This window comes from Staurois parvus, unplaced genomic scaffold, assembly GCF_062004578.1.
Source record: "Staurois parvus isolate SC_StPar_1 unplaced genomic scaffold, SC_StPar_1.0 ptg000275l, whole genome shotgun sequence".
NCBI classification, from domain to species: domain Eukaryota; kingdom Metazoa; phylum Chordata; class Amphibia; order Anura; family Ranidae; genus Staurois; species Staurois parvus.
Window position 1 is genome coordinate 2,543,502 of NW_028318071.1, and position 24,995 is coordinate 2,568,496.

At 40.6% G+C, this 24,995-nt stretch overlaps 1 protein-coding gene across 2 annotated transcripts in view; it reads right to left on the minus strand.

Moving 5' to 3' along the window:
• Positions 1-4,981: 4,981 nt before the first annotated feature.
• MEN1 (menin 1) overlaps positions 4,982-24,995 on the minus strand; it is a 373,352-nt gene continuing 353,338 nt past the window's right edge. Inside the window, exons 10-11 of one of the 2 annotated variants that reach the window (XM_089681660.1) lie at positions 5,952-6,024; positions 5,254-5,392 (exon numbers count right to left, since the gene is read on the minus strand). In XM_089681660.1, the coding sequence (XP_089537786.1) occupies positions 5,953-6,024 (72 nt within the window). In that variant the 3' untranslated portion in view covers positions 5,254-5,392; position 5,952. Of the gene's footprint in view, positions 5,393-5,951; positions 6,025-24,995 lie in introns of both variants that reach the window. The other variant, XM_089681659.1, reaches the window with a different exon arrangement.

Here is a 24,995-nt window from a genome sequence, read left to right on the forward strand (position 1 = left end):
AGTCAAGAATGACACCAAGTACTCTGGCTTGTGGGGTGGGCCTGATGGTGGCATTGTTGGATGTGATGGAGAAGTCAGTGGGGGGGGGGGGGTGCGCGGGCTGGGGAAAAAACTAGGAGCTCAGTTTTGGAGAGGTTCAGTTTAAGGAAGTGGAGCGACATCCAATCTGATATGTCGTTCAGCAGGCTAGTGATTCAGGCAGAGACTGAGGGGGTGAGGTGAGGGGTCGAGAGATAGATTTGCGTGTCGTTGAGATAGAGGTGGTAGTTGAAGCCGTGTATCAGTTGGCCAAGGGAGAAGGTGTAGATGGAGAAGAGAAGGGGCCCGAAGACAGAGCCTTGAGGGACCCTGACAGAGAGGGGGAGTGAGGGGGAGGTGGTAGCGTTATAGGTAACGCTGAAGGAGCGTTGTGATAGGTAGGACGAGAGCCAGGAGAGAGCGAAGTCTCTGAGGCCAAGGGAGTGTAGTTTTTTGAGGAGGAGGGGGTGGTCGACTGTGTCGAAAGCCGCGGAGAGGTCAGGGAGTAGGAGCACTGAATAGTGGCTATTAGCTTTGGTGGTTAGCAGGTCATTGGTGAGTTTAAGTAAGACAGTTTCGATGGAGTGTAGGGGACGGAAGCTGGACTGTAGGGGGTGGAGGTTGTTGTCGTTGAGGTGGGAGCTTAGGCGATTATAGACTAAGCGCTCAAGGAGTTTGGATATAAATGGCAGCAGGGAGATGGGTCTAAGGTTGTTGGGGTCAGAGGGGTCCAGGAGGGGCTTTTTGAGTATGGGAGTGATGTGCTTTTACATGATAGCTTTTACATGAAAGCCGATCGCCGGCTGAAAAAATTGATACCAGGATGATGCCTGCAGCTGTAGGCATCATCCTTGTATAACCATTCAAAGTCCAGTGATGTACCAGTACGTCGCTGGACCTTGTTGGGTATATATACTATGTTCTTTTATTTTTGTATGCAGCCTGTGGACTGAATAAAAAAATAAGAAGAAATCTCTGCCAGAAAAAGTGTGTGGTATGCCCACAATTAGAATATACCACCCTGCATCCACCCACTTCTAATGGTGGGCACACATTAGGTCACAGTTTGCCACAAGCAAAAGTTCCAAAATTGAACAAATGTCTAAAGAGTAGCACGCTTGAATAAAAATTGTCCACGTCTAAGTGGTACCCCATATGGAAAAAGGATGACACCAAGTCCCAAACTATCTTGCCACTGCTCCCCATGTAGTCTGGGCATCCAGGGGGCTCCACGTAACTATCTTTTCCCTCGTAAATCCAAAACTTATACGTATAGCCTGTTGTCCTCTCACAGGTCTTCTACATCTTGATCCCATATCTGGTATGCTTGCAGGTGAGAAATTGTTTGAATGCAAGGCGGCCAGAAAAATTAATCAGGGACTCATCAACGCAGATGTTTTGCCGGGGAGTATAGACATCTGCAAATTTTTGGTTAAGGTGATTTGCGAGGGGCTGAATTTTGTGGAGCCGGTCATATTCAGGGTTACCCCGAGTGTATTGTCGTTGAAATGCATAAAACACATTATACTCTCATATCTATGCCTGGCCATGGCAGCAGAGAACACGGGCATATGATGAATCGGGCCTGCGGACCAATACAACCGCAATTCATTTCTTTTAGTAATGCCCATTATGAGGGTTAGGCCCAAAAAAAATGTAAATTCGAAAACCGTAATGAGTTTCCATGCGAATGGTCTGGCAAGGTTTGAATTTGGGTTGGCGGTGCTAAATTGTTGTGCATATAAATTGCTTTGATCCACAATCAACGCATACAGATATTCTGTGAAAAACTGCTCAAAAAATCAAGGAGGTATGTGAAAGACCAAGATGTACTAGACCAGTGGTCGGCAAGCCGCGGCTCGTGAGCCACATGCGGCTCTTTACACGCTTTAATGCGGCTCTTGTGTGTCGGGCGCCCGCTCCCCTCCCTCCTCTCGGACGGCAGGGACTCTGCGTGATCCAAAAAAAAAAAAAAAACAGCCAGGGCAGCGCGCTCAAATGCAATGATTGGCCAGTCTCGCTGCCACTCACATCCTGATAGCCAGTGATTGGCTGTCAGGATGTGTGTAGGCGGGGCAGCGTGACGAACGTGAGAGGAGCTAGGCTCCTCTCACAGTCCGCCCTTAAGACCGGAACGGCGCGGGAACACGGCGAGAGGAACGCACGGAGCAAAGGTAAGTGAGTTGACACAGGGGGGACTTGGCTTACTACTTGCTACTTACTTACTACTACTATATGAGGGATGAATTAATATGGGGGATGAATTACTATAGGGGGGATGAATTACTATAGGGGGGATGAATTACTATAGGGGGGATGAATTACTATATGGGGGATGAATTACTATATGGGGGATGAATTACTATATGGGGGATGAATTACTATAGGGGGGATGAATTACTATAGGGGGGATGAATTACTATAGGGGGGATGAATTACTATAGGGGGGATGAATTACTATGGGGGATGAATTACTATGGGGGATGAATTACTATATGGGGGATGAATTACTATAAAAACTTATTGAAACTAAAAACAGTGTACCATCCTATGTATTTTCAGTTTTAAAAATGTGGCTCTCAAAATAAATTTCAATCGTGGTTTTGGCGAGATTTGGCCCAGTTGAAAAAAAAGGTTGCCCACCACTGTACTAGACCACTGGTACTCGCCAGTTCACCAAAAGGTAGAGCGGCACTAGTACTGCCACTCTGCTGCATATGAGAGTCATCAAAATTTACCGGCAAGTGCTAACAGAAATCAGGCCTGATTCTGCGAACACTGCGGTTTTGTGTGCAATGTATCAAGTGACAGTGACCTACTGACACTGCACTTGCTGGGGGAGAAGGGGGGGGGGTAAGCATAGGGGCTAAACGCAGGTGCCATGGCTGATCCCGCTAACGCTGCGTTTTTGGGGACGCTATACTAATGTGAACGCTGGTATAGTGCTGATCTGATCAAAGATATTGACCTGTTCAGACACTATACTAGCAATGGAGGTTTATTGTGCATGAGCATGCTCCTGGCAATCAAGGGGTCAAATGTGATGACTGGTGTACTGACGGGCAATCTGAGAGGGGCGTGAAAACCACGGGAGCGTGAATCACGTGTGTGTGTGTATATATATATATATATATATGTGTATATATATATATATATATATATATATATATATATATATATATATATATATACATATATATACATATATATGTGTGTGTGTGATTTTACGCACCCATGCCGCCCTGTACAGTAGTGGTATTTCTGCTATAGGGCAGTCAGGAAGTGGTTACAGAAGTGGTTTGTGTTACGTCGCTGCGTTACTTTAACTGACAATTGCACGGTCATGCAACACTGCACCCAAATTTAAATTTACATCCTTTTTTTCCCCACAAATTGAGCGTTCTTTCGGTAGTATTTGATCGCTTGTGCGGTTTTTTATTTTTTGCGCTATAAAAAAAAAAGACTGACAATTTTGAGAAAAAAAAAACAATATTTTGGACTTTTTGCTATAAAACATGTCCAGTAAAAAAATGTAAAAATCAAATTTAGTCATAAATTTCTGCCAAAATGTATTCTGCGACATGTCTTTGCTAAAACAAAAATGCCAATACATGTAAATTAATTGGTTTACATGAAAGTTATAGCGTCTACAAATGGCGGGAAAGATACTGGGATTTTTTTTATATTATACTAATAATGGCGGCGATCAGCGACTTATGGCGGTGATCAGTGATTTATGACAGTGATCAGCGACTTATGGCGGGACTGCGGTGGACATTTTGACACTGGGGGGCAACTGACTTGGGGTCACTGACATCCCCAGTGACACCAATACAGTGATCGGTGCAAAAAAAAAAAAAAAACAATGACACTGTACTAATGGCACTGGGGAGGAAAGGGTTAACATTTTTTATTCAATGAAATAAAACCCTCAACTGTGTGAGGGGAGTGTTTTACTAGTGGGTGGGGGGGTGTGTATTTCACAGGAACACGCTGATCCCCAGAGATAAAGTCTTCTCTCAGGTTCAGCATACTCTGAACTGACAGCATGGCTGCAGTGTTTACATTGCGGCTCTGCTATCTGTCAGTGTTTACCGGTAATCGCCAGGAGCCGGCGGGTAATGACCTACCGGTGATCCGATGGACTCCCGCTGTCGCGATCTGCGGGATGGGTAGCGCGGGCACGTGCCTCCTACCTCTTTTGCAGAGCGCTGTTTAAAGACAGCGCTGTGTGCACAGGTGCCGCCCTGCTGCAGTAAAAACACTGCGGCGGGTCGGCAAGCGGTTAATGTTGCAGAAAGAGATAAACAGCTGACAGCATGTAGGAAAGTTGAACTGCTACTCTCACACAGTGTACCAGTTTCAGTGGTCTGACAAGCCCTCTCTAAACATTTCTTCAAACCAACAGCATTGCTTAGGGAGTAAAAGCACTGATTAGAGTAGTGTGCAGTCGGACGTTTCAAATTCTTGGAGAGCCAGGCTGCTGCCTTGCAAGAGCAGTAGTCAGACTCTCCTAGGTGCAGCCAGCATAGGGTTTTGAACCTTTGTTGCAGCATGTAGCAGCTAAATTAAAGTTTAGAATATTTATTACTTATTATGTATTACTGTATATGCCTGAGGAGTTGATCTTATTTTAAAGCAGAACTGCCACAGACACAATGTGGGTGCTGGTTAGACAACTTGTGTATTCCCAGTTCTCCAAACAAAAATAATCTTCAACTATAAAGGTGCTTAACAGGCTATATTTAGATAGCCAAAACATCTGACAATTATAAACATTAGAAATGCTTTAGGATAATTCTTAAACAAATACCCAATTATTTGTTTTGGGCTGGGGGAGGTTACAACTGTTAATATTTCCATACTACAACAATATTTAGACCTAAATCTAAAGACATTAATTCAGGATTTAATTCCTTCAATAGTCACTTACTAAATTGTAAAAAAGAAACTGTAGCAAAAATAAAACTCTTAAATTTTTATTTTACTGTGGTCCCTTCCATTCACTCTATTCTTAAACCCCTTTGCGCTGCCTTTTCAAGTATCCCAGGTTGTAATCTCTTGGCCCAGGTGCTCGTGCTCGTTTTGGCTGCACTTGTGACTGAGCAGTGAGTTGCAGTTTTATAGCACTAGAGTTCACTTTTGCAGCTACTAAAAGCTCTTTCATTCCTTTCATTTTCTGACTCTGGAAACTAAGTGAGAGTGGTTGTGCAAATTCCGCTTCCTCTCCTCTTGGTTCTGGGGTTGGACGCTGCATAGGGTGAACAGGTTCCCCAGGTCTTGAATCTCGCCGAGGGGCTCTTCGTCTCACTTCTTCACAGTCTTCCTCTTCAGTAGCAGGTTCTGAATTTACAAGCGTGACCTGTTGACGTACCTGTGTGTAAAAAAGAAGTTAGCATTGCTACCCATGATGGCAGTTTACATGATTGGTTTAAGCACCTCAGTTCTCATTCCTTTATACCCCTATGGACCAAATCAATTTTTAAATCTATACTATGTGCCTAGTATAAAAATCACATCAGCATAAAGCATTGCATGCTGATATGAAATCATCTTAAATTAATTCAAAATGTTTTTGCTCTTTACGTATATTCACATCTTCCCATATCCCTATATAATGTGTTTGATAAGATGCCCATCTAAAACGTTTTTCAAATTATCCACACTTCCTGCTGACTCCACCAATTGTGGTAGGGAGTTCCACATCCTAACTGCCCTAACAGTAAAACAACCAAAAACAAAATCCTACACAGTTAAGGATAAACTGCTTCTTGTCGCACTTCATTGAATGTTCTTGTGTTATCTTAAATGACCTGATACTTAAAGAAGAACTCCAGTTAAAATTTATATTTTCCCCTGCAGTGGGACTGTGCCTGCAAGACATTGGTTAACTACTAGTTTTGTCAAGGAGCTGAGGGTAAAGCTGTACTTACCCTAACCTCCAGAAAACTGCTCTCTCATGTCCAGTGGTGGACTGTTCCTGCCATCCTCATGTCCAGAGCCGGTCTATGGGCGATAAAGATGTCAGGATCTGCCCATTCACAACTAGATTATAGGATCAGCAGATTAGGCAATTATATATGTGCTTTCTGAACCCCTGGACAAAAACAAGTATCTAAACCATGCAGTGTGGACGCAGCCCCACCGCATGGGAAAATAAAATTTTTGCCTGGAATTCTTCTTTAAGAGTACATTAAACATTACCCAATTGTTTGTAAAATATAACAGATGAGGTTGTGTCGAGTAAATAGATAACCAACATGTCAAGCCTTAAAATTGTGTATTCCCCTAAAACGGGAGCAAACTTCAGTACCTTACATTTTGTATTGTTAAAAAGTTTAAACAAAGAGTTGCCCTTTACATGCTTTTTGCCCATTAACCTGCTCTGCTTATTCTCGTGAAGAGGCTATTAGCCTATGTATTTGTACAGAGTAAGGGCCCCTGCACTGTGTTCAAAATGCTCTGCAATTGCGATCTGTAGCAGTGTCAATGTTAACGACACCCCAACGCAGTTTGTAAATGCAGTGCGTTTGTTTGCAACAGATTGCATGGTACATAAGTGTGAGCACCGTGGAGTACTGAGGGCACTGTGGGTACCAAATACTGTAGAGCTACTCTGAGCACTGAGGGCAATGTGAATACCGAGGAACACTGAGGGCACTTTGAGTACTGTGGAGTACAGAGGGAAAACTCATAGTACTAAGGGCAATGTGAGTATCGAGGAGTATTGGGAGCACTGTTAGGGAACTGGGAGTACTGAGGGGGCACTGTGAAAACTGAGGACACTGTGTGTACCGAGGAGTGCTGAGGGGGGAATGTGTAGTGAGTGGATATTCCTGTTACTTCGTAGTTGGGGCAAACAGATAGCGACCAGCATAAAATACATTAAAAATAAATTAACTAAATAAATTATCCCCATTACATTACTGGGTAACATGTCCTACTTGGTGCACATCTTGCTCAATGTATACATTCCTAGAACAACCTTCAAGGGCAAATACTGTTGATAAGATGTGAGCAATTTGTTTAGAAGCCCAGATCCTGGATCTAGTAAATCAGCTGGCAACACTGCAAAGCATCAGCAACCGAGATAGAAGTGCAGACCCTACCTGTCAGGTGCTGGGTAAGGCCAGTATAGAGGAGGCTGGTGAGACAGAGGAGCAGATGCCAGAGGTAAGTAGCTGTGTTACATTTGGAAGGCAGTGAACAGGGAAGAGCATTAAACAAGCTATCCTAAGTTGAAACATCAAAATAAACATGACAAGTTGAGTGATGTTGGGAAAATCAGCTAAGGAGTAGCACTGCTGGAGCAAATTATCTCCCCTAGCTGCCTGGGAGGGGGGGGGGGTAACTACTTCAGTAAGGATGGGGCAAAGTTACAGGCAAGGGCAGACAGATACTGGTTGTCAGGGATCCTACAGCGGTAGCCTCTAGCACTCCACAGACTGGATTCCCCCAAGGCGCGGAATCTAAGTCCCTGCCTGCTTGTTCACCAGGGCCCCTGATGGTGGGGATGGACTTGGAGCAGGCCAAGACCAGGTCGCGGCCCCTGAGTTCACCCAGCTGCGGTAGAAGCACCGTTGGAGGTGTATAGCAGGTGAGAGTCTGATGTGAGGAGGTCACAAGAGCAGCGTCAGAAAGGCCGGGTCGGTAACAGTGGTGGCGGCGTGGTACAAAATCAGCAGGCAGAGGAATAAACAGGGCACAAGCCGGGTTCGTTAACAGAAGATCAGAACGTGCAGGCTTAAGCAGGAGAATGGTCAGACAAGCCAGGGATCAGAACAGGAGACAGACAGCAAATCAGGGTCAGGCAGGGTCGGCAACAAGACAATCTACTAAACAGGAACTTCAGGAAACAGACCATACGGCACTTGAGCATTGCAAGAGCTGGGTTTAAATAGGCCGCCCAACTCCTGACAGGCGCTCCTGGGTCCTAGTGCCTCCCCAGGGCAGTCATTGGTGACAGGCGCGCCTGGGTCCTAGTGCCTGCCTGCCTATATGTCTTGTCAGGATTCTACGTATGTGCAGGTTTGATCGCCGAGGCGATCTTCCCATTCCCTGACACTGGTGGTAGAGGACTCAATTATTAGAAGCACAGATACAGCAATCTGTCACAAAGACCACAGTCACTGAACAGTATACCATTTGCCAGGGGCTCAGGTTTGGCACATTGTGGACTGGATGGACAGATTGTCGAGTGGGGGTGGGGAGGAACCAGCTATCATTGTGCATTTTGGTACAAATGACAAAGTCAGAGGCTCCCTAAAAATGATTTCAGAGACTTAGGTGTTATTTTAAAGAAAAGGAACTCCCAAGATACTATTTTCAGAAATACTGCCTGTATCTTGACTAACATCAGAAAGGCAACAGGATCTTAGAGGTAAATAAGTGGCTGAGGAACAGGTGCAGGAAGGACGGTTTTGGGTTCATGGAGAACAGGACTGACTATGCAGTTGTTTACAGGCTGTTTAGCAGAGAAGTACTGCATGCTAAAGGGGAGGTGTCACGATCGCGGCGTCAGACCCCAGACCTTCTCACCAAACTTGTGACCGAAGGACTAGCCGATCTAAAACCGCGATGTCACATGCGTAACAATGCCACACCCAGCTGCACCCCGCACAACAATTTTCCAGCTAATTGGACCACAACCGATGTACCGGCAGCCTGAGCGATTGTTACTGGGTCAGGTTAATTACGCAATTAACCCTTCACACTGCCACCACCTCCTTTTTGTACAGAGAAAGGGGAAACTCGGTGATATCCGCAATAACACTATAATGGCTGAGGTAATCATCTGTATAACACGGTTATACAGAGAGTTAAACAAACACAGTAGCATTCTCTTTAGAGGCAGGAATTCGTAAATTGCAATACAGAGCTATAGAAACAGTTCAACACTTTCAGAAGGAAAGATTTATTACTAAAAGGTCAAATGGGTGCAATATTTACAGAAAAAGATGTAACTAAGATATATATATATAAATATACAGAGACTAACAGCAGAGCAAAGAGATATCAGAGAAAGCTGAAAGGGTTAAGGTACTTGCCAAAGTCCTGGGTTACCAGATCCAAGTTTCAGAGCGAAAGGGCACGGGTCTCCCCCAGGTGGTACTGATGTTAAAATGGGAGACGTCTTCAACTCAGCTCTCTTAGGCCTGACAGCTTATTTTGTAGTTCCCCAGCAGGGGGTGTCTCTGAAGTCAAGGACCAATACCCCGTTTAGGCATGTAGGTATGGGCGGATACCTCAACTAGAGCCAAAATCTCCTGTAGCTCATATTTTGGCCAATAACTTTCCATCTGCACAAGTGACATTCCACCCATGGGTAGATTATTATGCAGACACGTCTGAGGATTGTTTAGATATGAATTATGAAATTATACACTGGTTCACGAGATCTATTTTGGTAACCTACCAAACTGTTTGCCTTCTCGTGGCCAATCTGATGATATGTCCAGTTTTTATGTAAGTATCATATTCCAAGATTCCAAGATATAAAACTGGATTTTAACAAGTGTTAGCTGGTCCCGCGTTCCTTGGAATGTCTTGAACTCTGGGGAAAGCTTGCCTTATCTTATACGAGGTGTTACATTTTAGGCCCCAGCTCCCTTGGGGACTTTATAGCTCCTAGCCCCCTGCTGGGCCCTGGCCTCTTGTGACATTCCTAACACACATACACACTGGCCAAATGTCCCTGGGACTCTCAGAAAGGGAGGGGGAGAATGAGGGGGAAATATGTTTGTTGGGATGGTTAACCCCTTTGCCAAGATGAGGGTTCTTAACAAAATGGAGGACTGCATCAGTCTCTGGGTATACACTGTTACAGGAGGGTGTGGCTCTGTTGGGGAAGAAGATAGCCAAAGGTTGGAGGAACTTATAAACTAGGACTGGGGGGGATCAGTAAGAGGTATACCATGCAGTAAGCAAAGGTCAAAGTGTGCAGATGTGGGCAAAATTAGGGGGAAGGGGTCCTTGAAATAGATGATAAAGCAACTAAAGTATCAAGGACTAATACTCGTAGGCTGGACAAAACCTACTGTAGCCAAAGAGCAAGCAGGGATAAAATAATATGTCTGTGTACAAAATGAAAAAGCATGCATACAAATGCTAGTAGTCTGGTTATTAAAATGGAAAAACTAGAACTTCTGCTATATGAGGAAGGTTTTGATTGTGTTAATATCACAAACCTGATTTGCCAGCTCACAGTTGGCTTGCAACTGTCTAGGGGTGCTCCCTGTATAGGAGGGACACTGTAGGTAGAAGAGGGGGAGGGGTGTGCCTATATGTCAAGAGTGATTTGCTAGTAAATATAGTATGAATGATGATATTGTGAACAGGGCTTCAAAGGGACAAAACAAGTGGAAAACTATTTCCAGGTGTATGCTATAAGTCCCCAAACATTAAGAAGGAGGAGACCGATCTACTTTCACAGTTAGAGATATCGAGGAGGCAAGAGCAAAATTATAATCATGGGGGACTTTAACCATCTTGATACTAACTGGGCAGATGGAACTAAAAACTCAATTAAGTCTTGTCCTGACAATTCAATCAGGAGTCAAATGGTGGAAGGCCCAACTAGAAATAAAGCTCTGCTGGACCTACTAATTACAAACAAAACAGCTGACTGCAGATGTGGAAGTGAGGAATAATTTAGGCAATAATGATTACAGAGTATTTTCAAAAGAGCCAACTTTAAAGCATTATTAAACCCAAAAGAAAAAACGTATTATATTGCAGCTTACCTATTCTTAGATGTAATGGCTGCATTAGATTTCTTTATTTAGGCTTTCTTGCTTCTGTTATCACCTGGTGATCCAGCCAGTAAGTTGTTTTTTACAAGAACAAGCTGTTCTGAAAATGTATCAGTTTTACAGTTATGAATTCTTATACTGTACCGCGCTCCAATATTATCAACCTTTTGTGATTAACCTTTTTTGGTTGTGTGAATTTCTTAATATACCACCTATAATCCAATCATTACTTACTTCTATGGTGCTTAAATATACAATTAACATAAATTAATTTATAAATATGAATTAAAAAATTATATGTGATTATAACAAATATTAATAAAAAATTAATGAAAAATTGGAATGTCAATTCTATGTGAATAAAATAATAAAAAATTAATAAAACAAAAAAAAAAAAAAAAAAAAAAAAGGGAATGTCAATTATTTTCTTTGAATTTGAGATGGTGTTGTTATTCAATTTAGTTAATGTGATAAGTCTGTGTTGGCAGCTTGAACCTCTCCCTCGTCTCCTCTCCTCTCTCCTCAGCTTTCTCAATTGTGCTTTCTTCACTGGCTGCTTTGTTTATTCCTCCATATACGGAACATGCAGAGAAGGGAAAAGAAACATAGTGTAATGTATCAAGATCGTGCTTCAGACAGCCTGGCTGATGTGTTTGCTTGCAGTAAATATACTCGCCGTTCCTCTGTGGATGCGTGATAACGTCACCGCCCCTCCCCTACGCGTTACGCTACAGGGACTCGTAGCTTCCTCTGGGGGATGTGGATTTGCATTCCATCATTCACAGAGGCTATTTATATCCTGCCGGCTCCATTTTTGCTGTGACTTGTTAACTATTCGTTACCTCTCCATTACTTTGGAGTTCAGACTATATCTCAATATTATTCATTGTATATATACAAAGTGCGCATCATCATCCTTCGGCTGTATACTTAATGCTTACATCCACACCCCTCACAATCTGGATTACAATCTAGATAGATTGTACTAGATAGAAACAAACTACTAACAAAAAGTCAGAATAACAATAGTATGGACAATGTTATGACTATTATAATGCCGTACAATAAGCAATATAAAGATGTGCAAAGAATAATAAATAAACATTGGGACATATTAAAGCTAGATAAAGATTTAAAAGATAGTATCCCTGAAAATCCAAGATTTATTTATAAAAAAGCCCCCAATATCAGAGACAAGATAGTGAAGAACGTATTAAATCCACCTAAACAAAATACACTTACTTTTTTTCAGGAAATTGGATTTTATAAGTGTGGAAGATGTTCTAGTTGTATCAGAACAAAAAATAACCCCAGAAAAAGAATGCATTTCACTAATTTGATAAGTGGTAAAACATTTAAGATAAAACAATTCATATCATGTGACACCAAGGGGGTAGTATATGCATTGAAATGTCCGTGCAATAAAATTTATATAGGAAGAACAAAACGCAGGCTAAAAGAGAAAATAAAGGAGCATGTTCGGAACATTTCAAAAGGTTATAAATACCATAATGTATCATTACATTTCAAACTATACCATGAACAAAAAACAGAAGGCCTAGAATTTTGGGGAATAGAGAAGCATAAGGCACACTGGAGAGGAGATAATCTCATTAGAGAAATAAGTAAGAAAGAATCCCAGTGGATATATCTAATGAATTCCTTGCATCCTTTGGGATTAAACAAGGAATTTGATTTAGCTTGTTTCTTGAGCGATTATTAAATATAGAACATAATAAAGGGGAAAATAGAAGGATTAATGATAAAGCATACAATAGCATATACAAGCATTTCAAAGTAGTGTTTAAGTTATTAAGTCCGCATAATATTAAACTTAAAGAATTTTAGATAAACATTTTTAATTTTTATTTTTATTTTATTTATTATTTATTATTTTTATTTTAATTTTTATTTTATTTTTATTTATTTTTTAATTTTTATTTTTTTATTTTTTTTTTATTTATTTATTTATTTTTTACTTTTACTTTTATTTTAATTTGATAAATTCCAATTTTTTTTTTTTTTTGCATTATTTCATTATAATATTTATTTTTATTTTATTTTATTTTATATATTTTAATTTTGTTTATTTTGAATAAATAGTAAATTTTCAATAAATTTTATACTCTCCATTATTATTGATTTTTTATACAGATATATGTAATTTTATTTATTTAAATTTATTTCATATTAAATTTAAATTGAGTGTAGGGTATATATATATTTTTAAGAATTAAAAGTCTGAATTAATAAAGTATGGTAAATATTATATTTAAGTTAAATTTTAGATATTAAAAAACTTTGTGGAAAGATGATCAAATATAAGATTGTAATCCAGATTGTGAGGGGTGTGGATGTAAGCATTAAGTATACAGCCGAAGGATGATGATGCGCACTTTGTATATATACAATGAATAATATTGAGATATAGTCTGAACTCCAAAGTAATGGAGAGGTAACGAATAGTTAACAAATCACAGCAAAAATGGAGCCGGCAGGATATAAATAGCCTCTGTGAATGATGGAATGCAAATCCACATCCCCCAGAGGAAGCTACGAGTCCCTGTAGCGTAACGCGTAGGGGAGGGGCGGTGACGTTATCACGCATCCACAGAGGAACGGCGAGTATATTTACTGCAAGCAAACACATCAGCCAGGCTGTCTGAAGCACGATCTTGATACATTACACTATGTTTCTTTTCCCTTCTCTGCATGTTCCGTATATGGAGGAATAAACAAAGCAGCCAGTGAAGAAAGCACAATTGAGAAAGCTGAGCTGAGGAGAGAGGAGAGGAGACGAGGGAGAGGTTCAAGCTGCCAACACAGACTTATCACATTAACTAAATTGAATAACAACACCATCTCAAATTCAAAGAAAATAATTGACATTCCCTTTTTTTTTTTTTTTTTTAATGTTTTATTAATTTTTTATTATTTTATTCACATAGAATTGACATTCCAATTTTTCATTAATTTTTTATTAATATTTGTTATAATCACATATAATTTTTTAATTCATATTTATAAATTAATTTATGTTAATTGTATATTTAAGCACCATAGAAGTAAGTAATGATTGGATTATAGGTGGTATATTAAGAAATTCACACAACCAAAAAAGGTTAATCACAAAAGGTTGATAATATTGGAGCGCGGTACAGTATAAGAATTCATAGTTTAATTTCATACACCTAGAGAGGGTGTAATTAGTGCCTGGCGATCCAATATTTAATAAATATTCACTTAAGCACACAATTAACACTAATAATAGAGTAAGTTAACTCCTGGTGGCTCACAAATAACTATTCTATTAAAATTAGTTTTACAGTTATGATACAAACCATTTAACACTGAGAGGGGCGCTTACAATGATTAGCTTTTATTCATGTATGTAAAACCTTTATCACAAAAAGGAAAAAACTGTTTGCTGTAACGGCTTATAAACTATTAGCTGGAGTTTGGTGTCCATTTGTTAGTGCATCTTAAACTCCCCTTTCCTTCAGATAGACAATGTTGCTGTCCAAAGGTGCCCCTTGTGCTTAATCCAGAGTGGGGGCACTCTAATACAGAAGGTGTGTTACCAGCCAGATCACCAGGTGAAACCAGATGGGAAAAAGCCTTAAAAAGAAAAACTAATGCAGGCACCACATCTAATGATTGGTAAGCTGCAATATATTACATTTTTGGTTTTGGTTCAATACCACATTAATAAGCTGAGCTCCATACTATATGACACTAAATTGGATCAAATTCTTGCAACAAAGTCACTAAAAAAAGTGGGAGTAATTTAAGGTTATATCAACATGTTCCTGCCCGGCCTATAGCAGACTGACGGCTGGGAGAGACACTCGCCATTGTGACTGGACATCATATGACGCAGCCGGGAGGCAACACAGCGGCTCCACGGGATACATGCCATTCATTGTATACAATTGTATTGTTAGCTGTGATTGATCAAAGCAGTCACATGGTACAGACAATCACAGCCCATCTGTATCATGTTATGAGCTTTGCCCAATCACAGCTAATCACAACAAAATACTGAATTAATCAGTTTCATTCAGTAACAATGATTGCAAATATCAATGAAATACATATGTATTGGCAATCGTAATGTGTAAAAAAAAAATCTTTATCACTTGCCCAGAGTAGTTCAGTGTTACTATGGTAACATTGTATTGCTTTGGTCACAGTGTGTTGAAAAAAAAATAGTTAAAAAATGTAATGTAATAAAAAAAAATAGAAACATTTGAAACCAAAAACTAAAATTATTATTTTTACATACGGTCACCAGTCAGTGTCCCTGATCAACGCCACACCAGTTATATAATCACACTGTACTGGACTGGTGACAATATGTTAAAAAAAAAATTTTTTTTTTTTTTTAATTTCTAAATTTTTCAAAAAATTGTAACAAAAAATTACAACCTCCAAAAAAACTCACCATGCCTCTTACTAAATACTTTGAACTGTCTATTTACCAAAAATGGGTAATTTGGGGGGTATTTGTACTATGCTGGCTTTTTTGGGCCTCAAGAAATGAGATTGGACATCAGTACATTGATCGATAGAGATATATATATTATATATATACAGTGGGGATCGAAAGTTTGGGCACCCCAGCTAAAAATTTGTATTAATGTGCATAAAGAAGCCAAGGAAAGATGGAAAAATCTCCAAAAGGCATCAAATTACAGATTAGACATTCTTATAATATGTCAACAAAAGTTAGATTTTATTTCCATCATTTACACTTTCAAAATAACAGAAAACAAAAAAGTGGCGTCTGCAAAAGTTTGGGCACCCTGCAGAATTTATAGCATGCACTGCCCCCTTTGCAAAGCTGAGACCTGCCAGTGTCATGGATTGTTCTCAATCGTCATCTGGGAAGACCAGGTGATGTCAATCTCAAAGGTTTTAAATGCCCAGACTCATCTGATCTTGCCCCAACAATCAGCACCATGGGTTCTTCTAAGCAGTTGTCTAGAAAACTGAAACTGAAAATAGTTGACGCTCACAAAGCTGGAGAAGGCTATAAGAAGATAGCAAAGCGTTTTCAGATGTCAATATCCTCTGTTCGGAATGTAATTAAGAAATGGCAGTCATCAGGAACAGTGGAAGTTAAAGCAAGATCTGGAAGACCAAGAAAAATATCAGACAGAACAGCTCGCAGGATTGTGAGAAAAACAATTCAAAACCCACGTTTGACTGCACGATCCCTCCAGAAAGATCTGGCAGACACTGGAGTTGTGGTACACTATTTCTCTATAAAGAGATACTTGTACAAATATGGTCTTCATGGAAGAGTCATCAGAAGAAAACCTCTTCTACGTCCTACCACAAAAATCATCGTTTGAACTTTGCAAATGAACATATAGACAAGCCTGATGCATTTTGGAAACAAGTTCTGTGGACCGATGAGGTTAAAATTGAACTTTTTGGCCGGAATGAGCAAAGGTACGTTTGGAGAAGAAGGGGCACAGAATTTAATGAAAAGAACCTCTGTCCAACTGTTAAGCATGGGGTTGGATCAATCATGCTTTGGGGTTGTGTTGCAGCCAGTGGCACAGGGAACATCTCACGAATAGAAGGAAAAATGGATTCAATAAAATTTCAGCAAATTTTGGATGGTAACTTGATGCCATCTGTGAAAAAGCTGAAGTTAAAGAGGATGGCTTCTACAAATGGATAATGGTCCTAAACACACCTCGAAATCCACGGGGGATTACATCAAGAGGCGTAAACTGAAGGTTTTGCCATGGCCTTCACAATCTCCTGACCTCAACATTTTCAACATTGAAAATCTATGGATAGACCTTAAAAGAGCAGTGCGTGACAGACAGCCCAGAAATATCAAAGAACTGGAAGACTTTTGTAAGGAAGAATGGGCAAAGATACCTCAAACAAGAATTGAAAGACTCTTGGCTGGCTCCAAAAAGCGTTTACAAGCTGTGATACTTGCCAAAGGGGGCAGTACAAGATATTAACTCTGCAGGGTGCCCACATCTTTTGCAGACACCATTTTTTTGTTTTCTGTTATTTTGAAAGTGTAAATGATGGAAATAAAATCTAACTTTTGTTGACATATTCTAAGAATGTCTAATCTGTAATTTGATGCCTTTTGGAGATTTTTCCATCTTTCCTTGGCTTCTTTATGCACATTAATACAAATTTTTAGCTGGGGTGCCCAAACTTTCGATCCCCACTGTATGTATGTATATCTATATATATCTATATATATCTATATATATATTATGGTTTGTGGACATGGTTTGATAACTTTCCTACAGACTAAATGCTATACACCAATTATGGGTATTTTCACCAAAGAAATGTAGCAGAATACATTTTGACCTAAATTTATGAAGGAATGTTATTTATTTGCAAAATGTTATAGCAAAAATAAAGAAAAAGGAATGCTTTCATATGTTTTTTTTTAACATGGTACAGTGTTGCATGACTGTGCAATTGTCATTCAAAGTGCGACAACACTGAAAGCTGAAAATTGGCCTGGGCAGGAAGGGGGCAAATGTGCCCGTTATTGAAGTGGTTAAACAATGACATGCATCACTTCATTCCAATTGGCAATAAATATACTGTAAATGAACAAGCTGAACCTGGGTAGCTAAATGCTAGTGTAAAATGGCATAGTAATGAAAAAAAAATACTTAGAACCCCCAAATGCTATATATTTGTAAGTAGAGGCCCTAGAGAATGAAATGGTGGCTGTTGCCATTTTTATGTCATACTATTTGCGCAGCGGCTTTTCAAACACAATTTTTTGGCAGAAGTAAACTCTAATGAATTTTAATGCACAAAAACACAATATAATACCCAATTGTTCAGTAATATATAAAATACAATGTTACACCGAGTAAATACTGTAGATACCCAACATGCTGCACTTTAAAATTGTGCACGCTTGTGGAATGGCGACAAATAACGGTACTTAAAAATCTCCATAGGCTACATTTTAAAAGCCTGTACAAGCTACCAGTTACACAAGAGGTCTGGTGCTAGAGTTATTGCTCTCGCTATAACCTTCGTGGCAAAACCTCCCATTTGTGTTGCGACCATCGCAACCATAATTTAAAAAATTATTTATTTTATTAATTTTTTTTCTTTTTTACACTTTTTTAAATTTTTTTTTAATCGCATACATTTTATGGCTATTTAAGGGATGAACAACATCCCTTGTAATAGCTGGAGCAGTGAACTCAGATCTCTCCTCTGCCCTTCAAAGCATCAGATTAAACCCAGATTGGTTTGATCTAACACTTTTACAGGCAGGTAATGGTCTGTTTACCGAAACTGGAAGTGACAAAATACTTTTAGCTGTTGGTTTTTTAGACCATAGAGATGATTAGGGATGTTTCAGTCCTTGGTCATTCCTATTGTCACCTGGCAGTTCTGCCCTGCTTCAGTACCGAGCTCATCAGAGGGATGGGAGCCTGGGAAGGAGCCGGGAGAGGGGGAGGGAACCCTCTTCCACAGCCTGTAGAAGTGATCCAGCGGCTTAAAAAAAAAAAGGAAGGATACCAGGATGAACTATAAAGAATGAAATAAGAAGTGCAAAAATGCAATAAGGGCAGCGAAGATGAATTACAAGAGACTAATTGCTGAGGAGAGTAAAAATAATCCCCAAAAATTTTTATAAATACATTGCCTTGATAAAGTATTCATACCCCTTGAAATTTTCTACATTTTGCCATGTTACAACCAAAATCGTAAATGTATTTTATGTGATAGACCAACACAAAGTGTCACATAATTGTGAAGTGGAAGAAAAATGATAAATGGTTTTCAAAATTTTTATATCTAAAAAGTGTGGCGTGCATTTGTATTCAGCCCCCTTTACTCTGAAGCCCCTAACTAAAATCTAGTGGAACAGATTGCCTTCAGGAGTCACCTAATTAGTAAATACAGTCTACCTGTGCGTAATTTAAACTCAGTATAAATACAGCTGTTTTTTAGCCCTCAGAGGTTTGTTAGAGAACATTAGTGAACAAACAGCATCATGAAGGCCAAAGGAACACACCAAACAGGTCAGGGATAAAGTTATGCAGAAGTTTAAAGCAGGGTTAGGTTATAAAAAAATATCCCAAGCTTTCAACATCTCACGGAGCACTCTTCAATCCATCATGGAAAGAGCAGAGAGTTTATATCGGGGTGGACATGGTCTCCAGAGAAAGTAAGAAAAGGATTGGTTTAGAATAACAAACAAACATTTAGTTATTCACTGGGGGAAGTGCCTGAACAGATAGGTCAATTTAGGCAAATTATTTATCCTAATAAGGTTTACTCTACCCAGTACCGATAATGGCAAATTCTCCCATGCCTTTAGTTTACCCTTTACATCAAGGAGGACTGGTAGTAGATTCAACCTGACAAAATCTGTATCAGAACGAGAAACCTCAATACCTAAGTAGCAAAACCTGTACATTCACTGCAGCGGCAGCTCAGGAGAGGCAAGGGCACATGCCCCTTGGTCTATGGGAAACAGTTGTGATTTGGACCAATTGACTTGGAGACCTGTAATCTCAGAAAAGGAGTTGAGCACTCTGAGGGATGTAGGGAAGGGCCATGGTCATTCAGAAAGAGAAGCAGATCATCTGCATATAGGGCAACCCTTTCCTTCAGCCAGCCAATACGGGGGCCCCGTACCTCAAGGCACGTACGAAGAGGCTCGGCAATGGGTTCCATGGTGATGGCAAATAGGACCGGAGAGAGGGAACAGTTCTGCCACATTCCCCTCTGTAGCTGAAAGGATTCAGAGAGATTACCTCCTAATTTGATGGATGCTGTAGGGCGTTTATAAAGGGTGCGCAACCAATATAAGAAGCGGAGAGGGGAGCCTATGCACCTGTGAATCTCCCATAGATAAGCCCATTCCCATAGATAAGCCCATTCCACCGTGTCAAACGCCTTCTCAATATTTGGATATTTCTTGGGAAAGCCATCACTCTAGTACCCTGGTTGTTATGAAGGGCATGAATATTACAGAAAAGCCTGCGGATAGTGGTATCTGTAGATCTGTGAGACTTAAAACCTGTTTGATCTGAGTCCACCACTGGAGGAGAGAAGCTTATTGAGTCTGCTCGTTAGAAGTTTAATCAAGATTTTAAAATCAAGGTTTATTAAAGCTATAGGTCTGTAAGAGATACAGAGGGTGGGGTCCTTTGGGCGTTTAAAAATCAACACTATGTGGGCTTCACTCATGGGGGTGGGAGGACATCAGTAGCTAAGCAGATAGAGAAGAGGGAGGCTAGTTTCGGGGCATACATTTCCCCATATGACCTATGGAATTCTATCGGAAGGCCGTCAGAACCAGGGGCCTTCCCACTGGGAAAAGAGTGAATGGCAGCGCTTCTTCCACTGTAATGGGGCATACCAGCAAGTCCCTTTCCCTGTCTGAGAGCCAGCCCAAGGCCACAGAGTCCAGTAGGGGGTGCATGGAAGCCAGGTCAAAATCAGGCAACAGGGAGAGGAGTAGAAATTACTATAAAAGCGTTTGAATTCTCACAAGATTTCATCTGGGGAGGTGATAATCACGCCATCTCCAATTTTGATCTGGGGGATAGTGGTTAAAGGTGTATCCTGTTGGGGTAACAAGGCCAAACATCTCCCATTGCGATCCCCCTGTTCAAAAAATGTTTGCATTTACAGAAGTCCAACCTCGTGATTTCAGCCATATGTAGATGAAGGTCTATTTTAGCAGCCATAAGGGCATCAAAGTTGTGAGGGTTTGGATCAGCTGCATTCAGAACAGTTTTAAAGGTTACAGCCTCTTGCAGCTCTTGGTAAGCAGAGATCTGATTTTTATGAACTGCTGTAGTTGTGGAGATATACTGTCCCCTCACACTATTTCCTGGAAAGAGGAACCCTTGTTCCTACACCAGTAAGTGTGTGTGGGCGGGGGTATCTGCTCTTCAACTTCTAGATGCGAGATCCAGTGGGCCCCAAGTTGCCACAGTGAGCTATTTTGGGTGTGCATGACTCTCAGAGAAAGTTTCATAGGGGCATGGTCGGAAAGGCCACTGGGAAAGTATCTGACATCCTGAACATCCACCAGCACTGCAGGGTTAGCAAAGGCCAAGTCAATGTGGGACGACGTCCAATGTGACGTTTAGAAGCAGGAGTAAGCCCTGGAGGAGGGATATTCCCATCTCCAGACCTCTGTAAGGTTTGCTTCCAGAGTCCAGAATGCCAGACCACTCGTGGTATGTTGACCTGGGGTGGATCTGTCTAGGTCTAGGGCCAGAACAGCATTAAAATCAGCCATCAGTAACAATTTCGTCAAGTGACGAAACGCGTTGGTCCTGGCCTAGTGGACGTGACATTGGAACGTTCCTCCCAGCTGTCGGCTGTGTTGATCGCAGTGCAGGAGGTTCGTCCCTTGGTTTTTCCCTTGTGGATGTGGCATTTTAGAGGCTGTCATTGCTGGTGTCGGCTAGACACCTTCTTTCTTTGCCCATGTTATTGGAAGATCATTTACTGCTTAGCTGTTCCATATGTGCTGCCTAGCTGTTCCATATGTGCTGATTGGATCACTATTGGTTGCTGTTCCTCTACTGGGATATCCTGCAGATCATTGCTCCCAGAGCAAAATGCTATCATGCTGGTTTATAATATAATCAGCATATAGCTCTGGTGAGTGTATTCATTTAACCTGATGTTGGATTTGCACATGGGTGTTTGTTTTCAAGATTGACATTAAGTTGATATTGGACTATCACTGTTATGGTGGCTGGACTTATGTTTATATTTATGAATTCATTTATTTTTATTTATCCTTGCATGTTTTGTGAATAATTAGCACACTTTTTATTTGTACATCAGTAACAATTTAGCTGGTAGGTATGGAGCAATTTTCTCTAGTGTCATGTACAAAGTAAAGTCAGAAAATGGAGGTATGTAGATGGAAACCAATACATAGATTTGTTGCCACAAATTCAGGACCACCACTACATATTTACCCTGGTGATCTGTATGCCAGGGTACACGGTAAATACTTACGAACAAGAATGGAATCACCTCTAAAAAAAGAGCATGAAAACACTTTTGGAACCATGGTTTTTTCAATGTTAAGAGTTTGATGCGCATTAGGTATGTTTCTTGGAGTAAAATAATATGGGGGGTATACAATTTTAGATACTGAAACAGATGCGACCTTTCAAATTTTGAATTTACTCCCCAGATACTACAGGAAAGGATCCTGATGGTGTATAGCCATCTTGATGCCATTGTCTTTGGCAGGGCAAGATGTGCTATAAAGGATAAGGTGAAGGGGGCCCAAGGGGCCGCAAACTGAGAGTCAACACGCACATTTTACGAACATTTGAAAACATGAACACCCAAGCACAAGTGCGCATTCCCTGCCCTTGCTAGCCATGGCTCAAAACAGAGTCAGACGAGCAGGGCCTTTACCCAGGACAAAATGAAAACCAGAAACAAGACTAGTGTCTAGTGAGGAAGACTAGAAACGGTTCTGGCTGCAAGGAGATCAGCGCTGGTAGGCTTATCCGATTCCAGAGGGAACAGAGGAGTCTGTGTGCTTGCCGACATTACCGCCACTATCTGTTTTGCCGGCAAGATGGCCACCGCTGAAACCGAGCGGGGATGGCCGCAGGACAAGAGGGTGGTACGCTGTGAAGAAGGCGTCTTCTGGGCCAGGAGAGAATGGAGAAGTGAGTGGCAATCGTGGGTGAAGGACCAGAGCCAGTCTGTATGGTAGATAGCGCCCGCAAGAATACGTTTCAGGATGGTAGACATGGAGCTCCGGTGAAGTTTTAAAAATAGCTGGATGCATTCCTAAAGGCACAAAATATAACTGGATACTAACTTTTTTTTTTTTAAGAGACAATACCGCCAGGGGTAGTTGATGCAGGGAATATCCAATTGCCTCCTAGGGGATCAGGAAGGACTGAGGTGAATTGAATAATGTTTTATTGTTTTTATGCCTTCCTCTGGATGAACTGTGGGTATAAAATTGTGTATATGAAAGTTTTTGTCTTTTTTTTTTTTCAATTAGTTGAACTTGATGGACTAGTGTCTTTTTACAACCTGACTAACTATGCAACTATAAATGGACAGGCCCCATGATATTCCATATATCTTTTTTGGAGATGTCCTAAGTTAGAAATATGCAGTTTAATGTAAAGTGGTTCTAAGGCCTTGTTTTTTTTTTCTTTAAAATAAAAAACACACCATACTTACCTGCTCTGTGCAATGGTTTTGCAGAGCAGCTCTGATCCTTTTTTTTTCTTGGGTCCCCCACCGGCGCTTCTGGCCCCTCCCCTTGCTGAGTGCCCCCAGAGCCAGCAACTTGCTCTGGGGGCACTCGTGCATGCTCATTCTGAGCCACCATTGTATGTCTATGGGACACACAGAGCATGGGTCAGTCCTGCCCCCTCCTCACTGGCTGTGATTGACAGCAGAGCAGGCTCGCAGCGCTATGTCTCAAACAATGAGGAGAGAGAGTCCAAGGAGAGCCACTCTTGTGCACATCTTTGGATTGAGATCAGGGTCAGGTGAGTATTATGGAAGAGCTGCAAACTGAAGGTTTTTTTTACCTTCATGCATTGAATGCTTCAAGGTACAAAACATTCTGCCTTTAGAATCACGTTAACCACTTCAATACAGGGCATTTTTACTCCCTTCCTGCCCAGACCAATTTTCAGCTTTCAGTGCTCTCGCACTTTGAATGTCAATTACTCAATCATGCTACACTGGTACCTTAACAAGACTTTTATAATTTTTTTCACAGAGATAGAGCTTTATTTTGGTGGTACTTAATCACCACTGGGTTTTTTATTTTTTGCAAAATAAGCGAAAAAAGGGTGAAAATTAAAAAAAAAACTAAATTTTTTGTTTCTATTAAAACATTTTGCAAATAAGTACATTTTCATAAATTTAGGACAAAATTTTTTACTGCTAAATTTCCTTGGCAAAAATAACCCAAATCAGGGTATATTATTTAGTCTGTGTGAAAGTTATAGAGTGTACAAGCTATAGTACCAATAATTGAAAATTGATCACACCTCATGTACCGACTGTCTCTCTCATTTCTTGAGGCCCTAACATGCCAAGAAAGTACAAATAACCCCCAAATGACCTCTTTTTGGAAAGTAGACAGTCTAAGCTATTTAGTAAGAGGCATGGTGAATTTTTTGAAGTTGTCATTTTTTTCATCAATTCTTGGGAAAATGAAGAAATTATTATTTTTTTTTTAAAATACAAAATTGTCATATTAACAAGTTATTTCTCACACGGCATATGCATACTTGTAATTACACCCCAAAACACATTCTTCTACTCCTGAGTATGGCGATACTACATATATGAGACTTTTACATAGCCTGGCCACAAACAGAGGCCCAACATCCAAGTAGCACCATCAGGCATTCCAGGGGCATAAATTACACATCTATTTCCTGACTACCTATCACATTTCTGAAGGCCCTGAAGCATCAGGACAATGGAATTACCCACAAAACGACCCCATTTTGGAAAGAAAACACTCCAACGAGGCATAATGAGTATTTTGAACGTGCCATTTTTTTCCAAAAGTTTTTGAAAAATGTGGAAAGAAAGTGAAAACATTTTTTTTTTAAACACAAAGTTGTCAATTTATAAGATATTTCTAAAAACACAGCATGGACATAGCAAGAATTACACACAAAACACATTCTGCTACTCCTCCTTAGTATGGTGATACCACATGCATGAGACTTTTTCACAGCCTAGCTAAACAAAGGGTAAACAGAAGATTACCTGTGGTTATAGTAGGGAAGTTGTCTGCAGAGGAGAGCAGTGGTTCAGGACGCAGGCAGAGATGTGGTCAGCAATAGCCAAATGAATAGTGCAGGCAGGAACATAGTCCAAAAAAAGTGCTGGGTCATTACAGGCAGAGATATGGTCAGCACAGCCAAAGTACTAGTTCAGGTAGCAGGTAAGAACATGGTTCATAAAAACTCCTGGGTCATTACAGGAAACAGGCAGAGATATGGTCAGCACAGTATTGGTCCAGGCAGCAGGAAGGAACATCAGGCTTAGGGCCTCAGTTAGATAAGACCTGGCCACAGGGGTAGAGGCTTCGTCCCACCCAATCTCTCCGAAGCCTCCAGACAAACAAACCTTGATCCGGGAATTACAAAACCTGGTGAAAGCCAAAAAACTGTTTTTCTCTACTCTGTAGCCCCTCATATATGTGAGACCCCTGTGTTA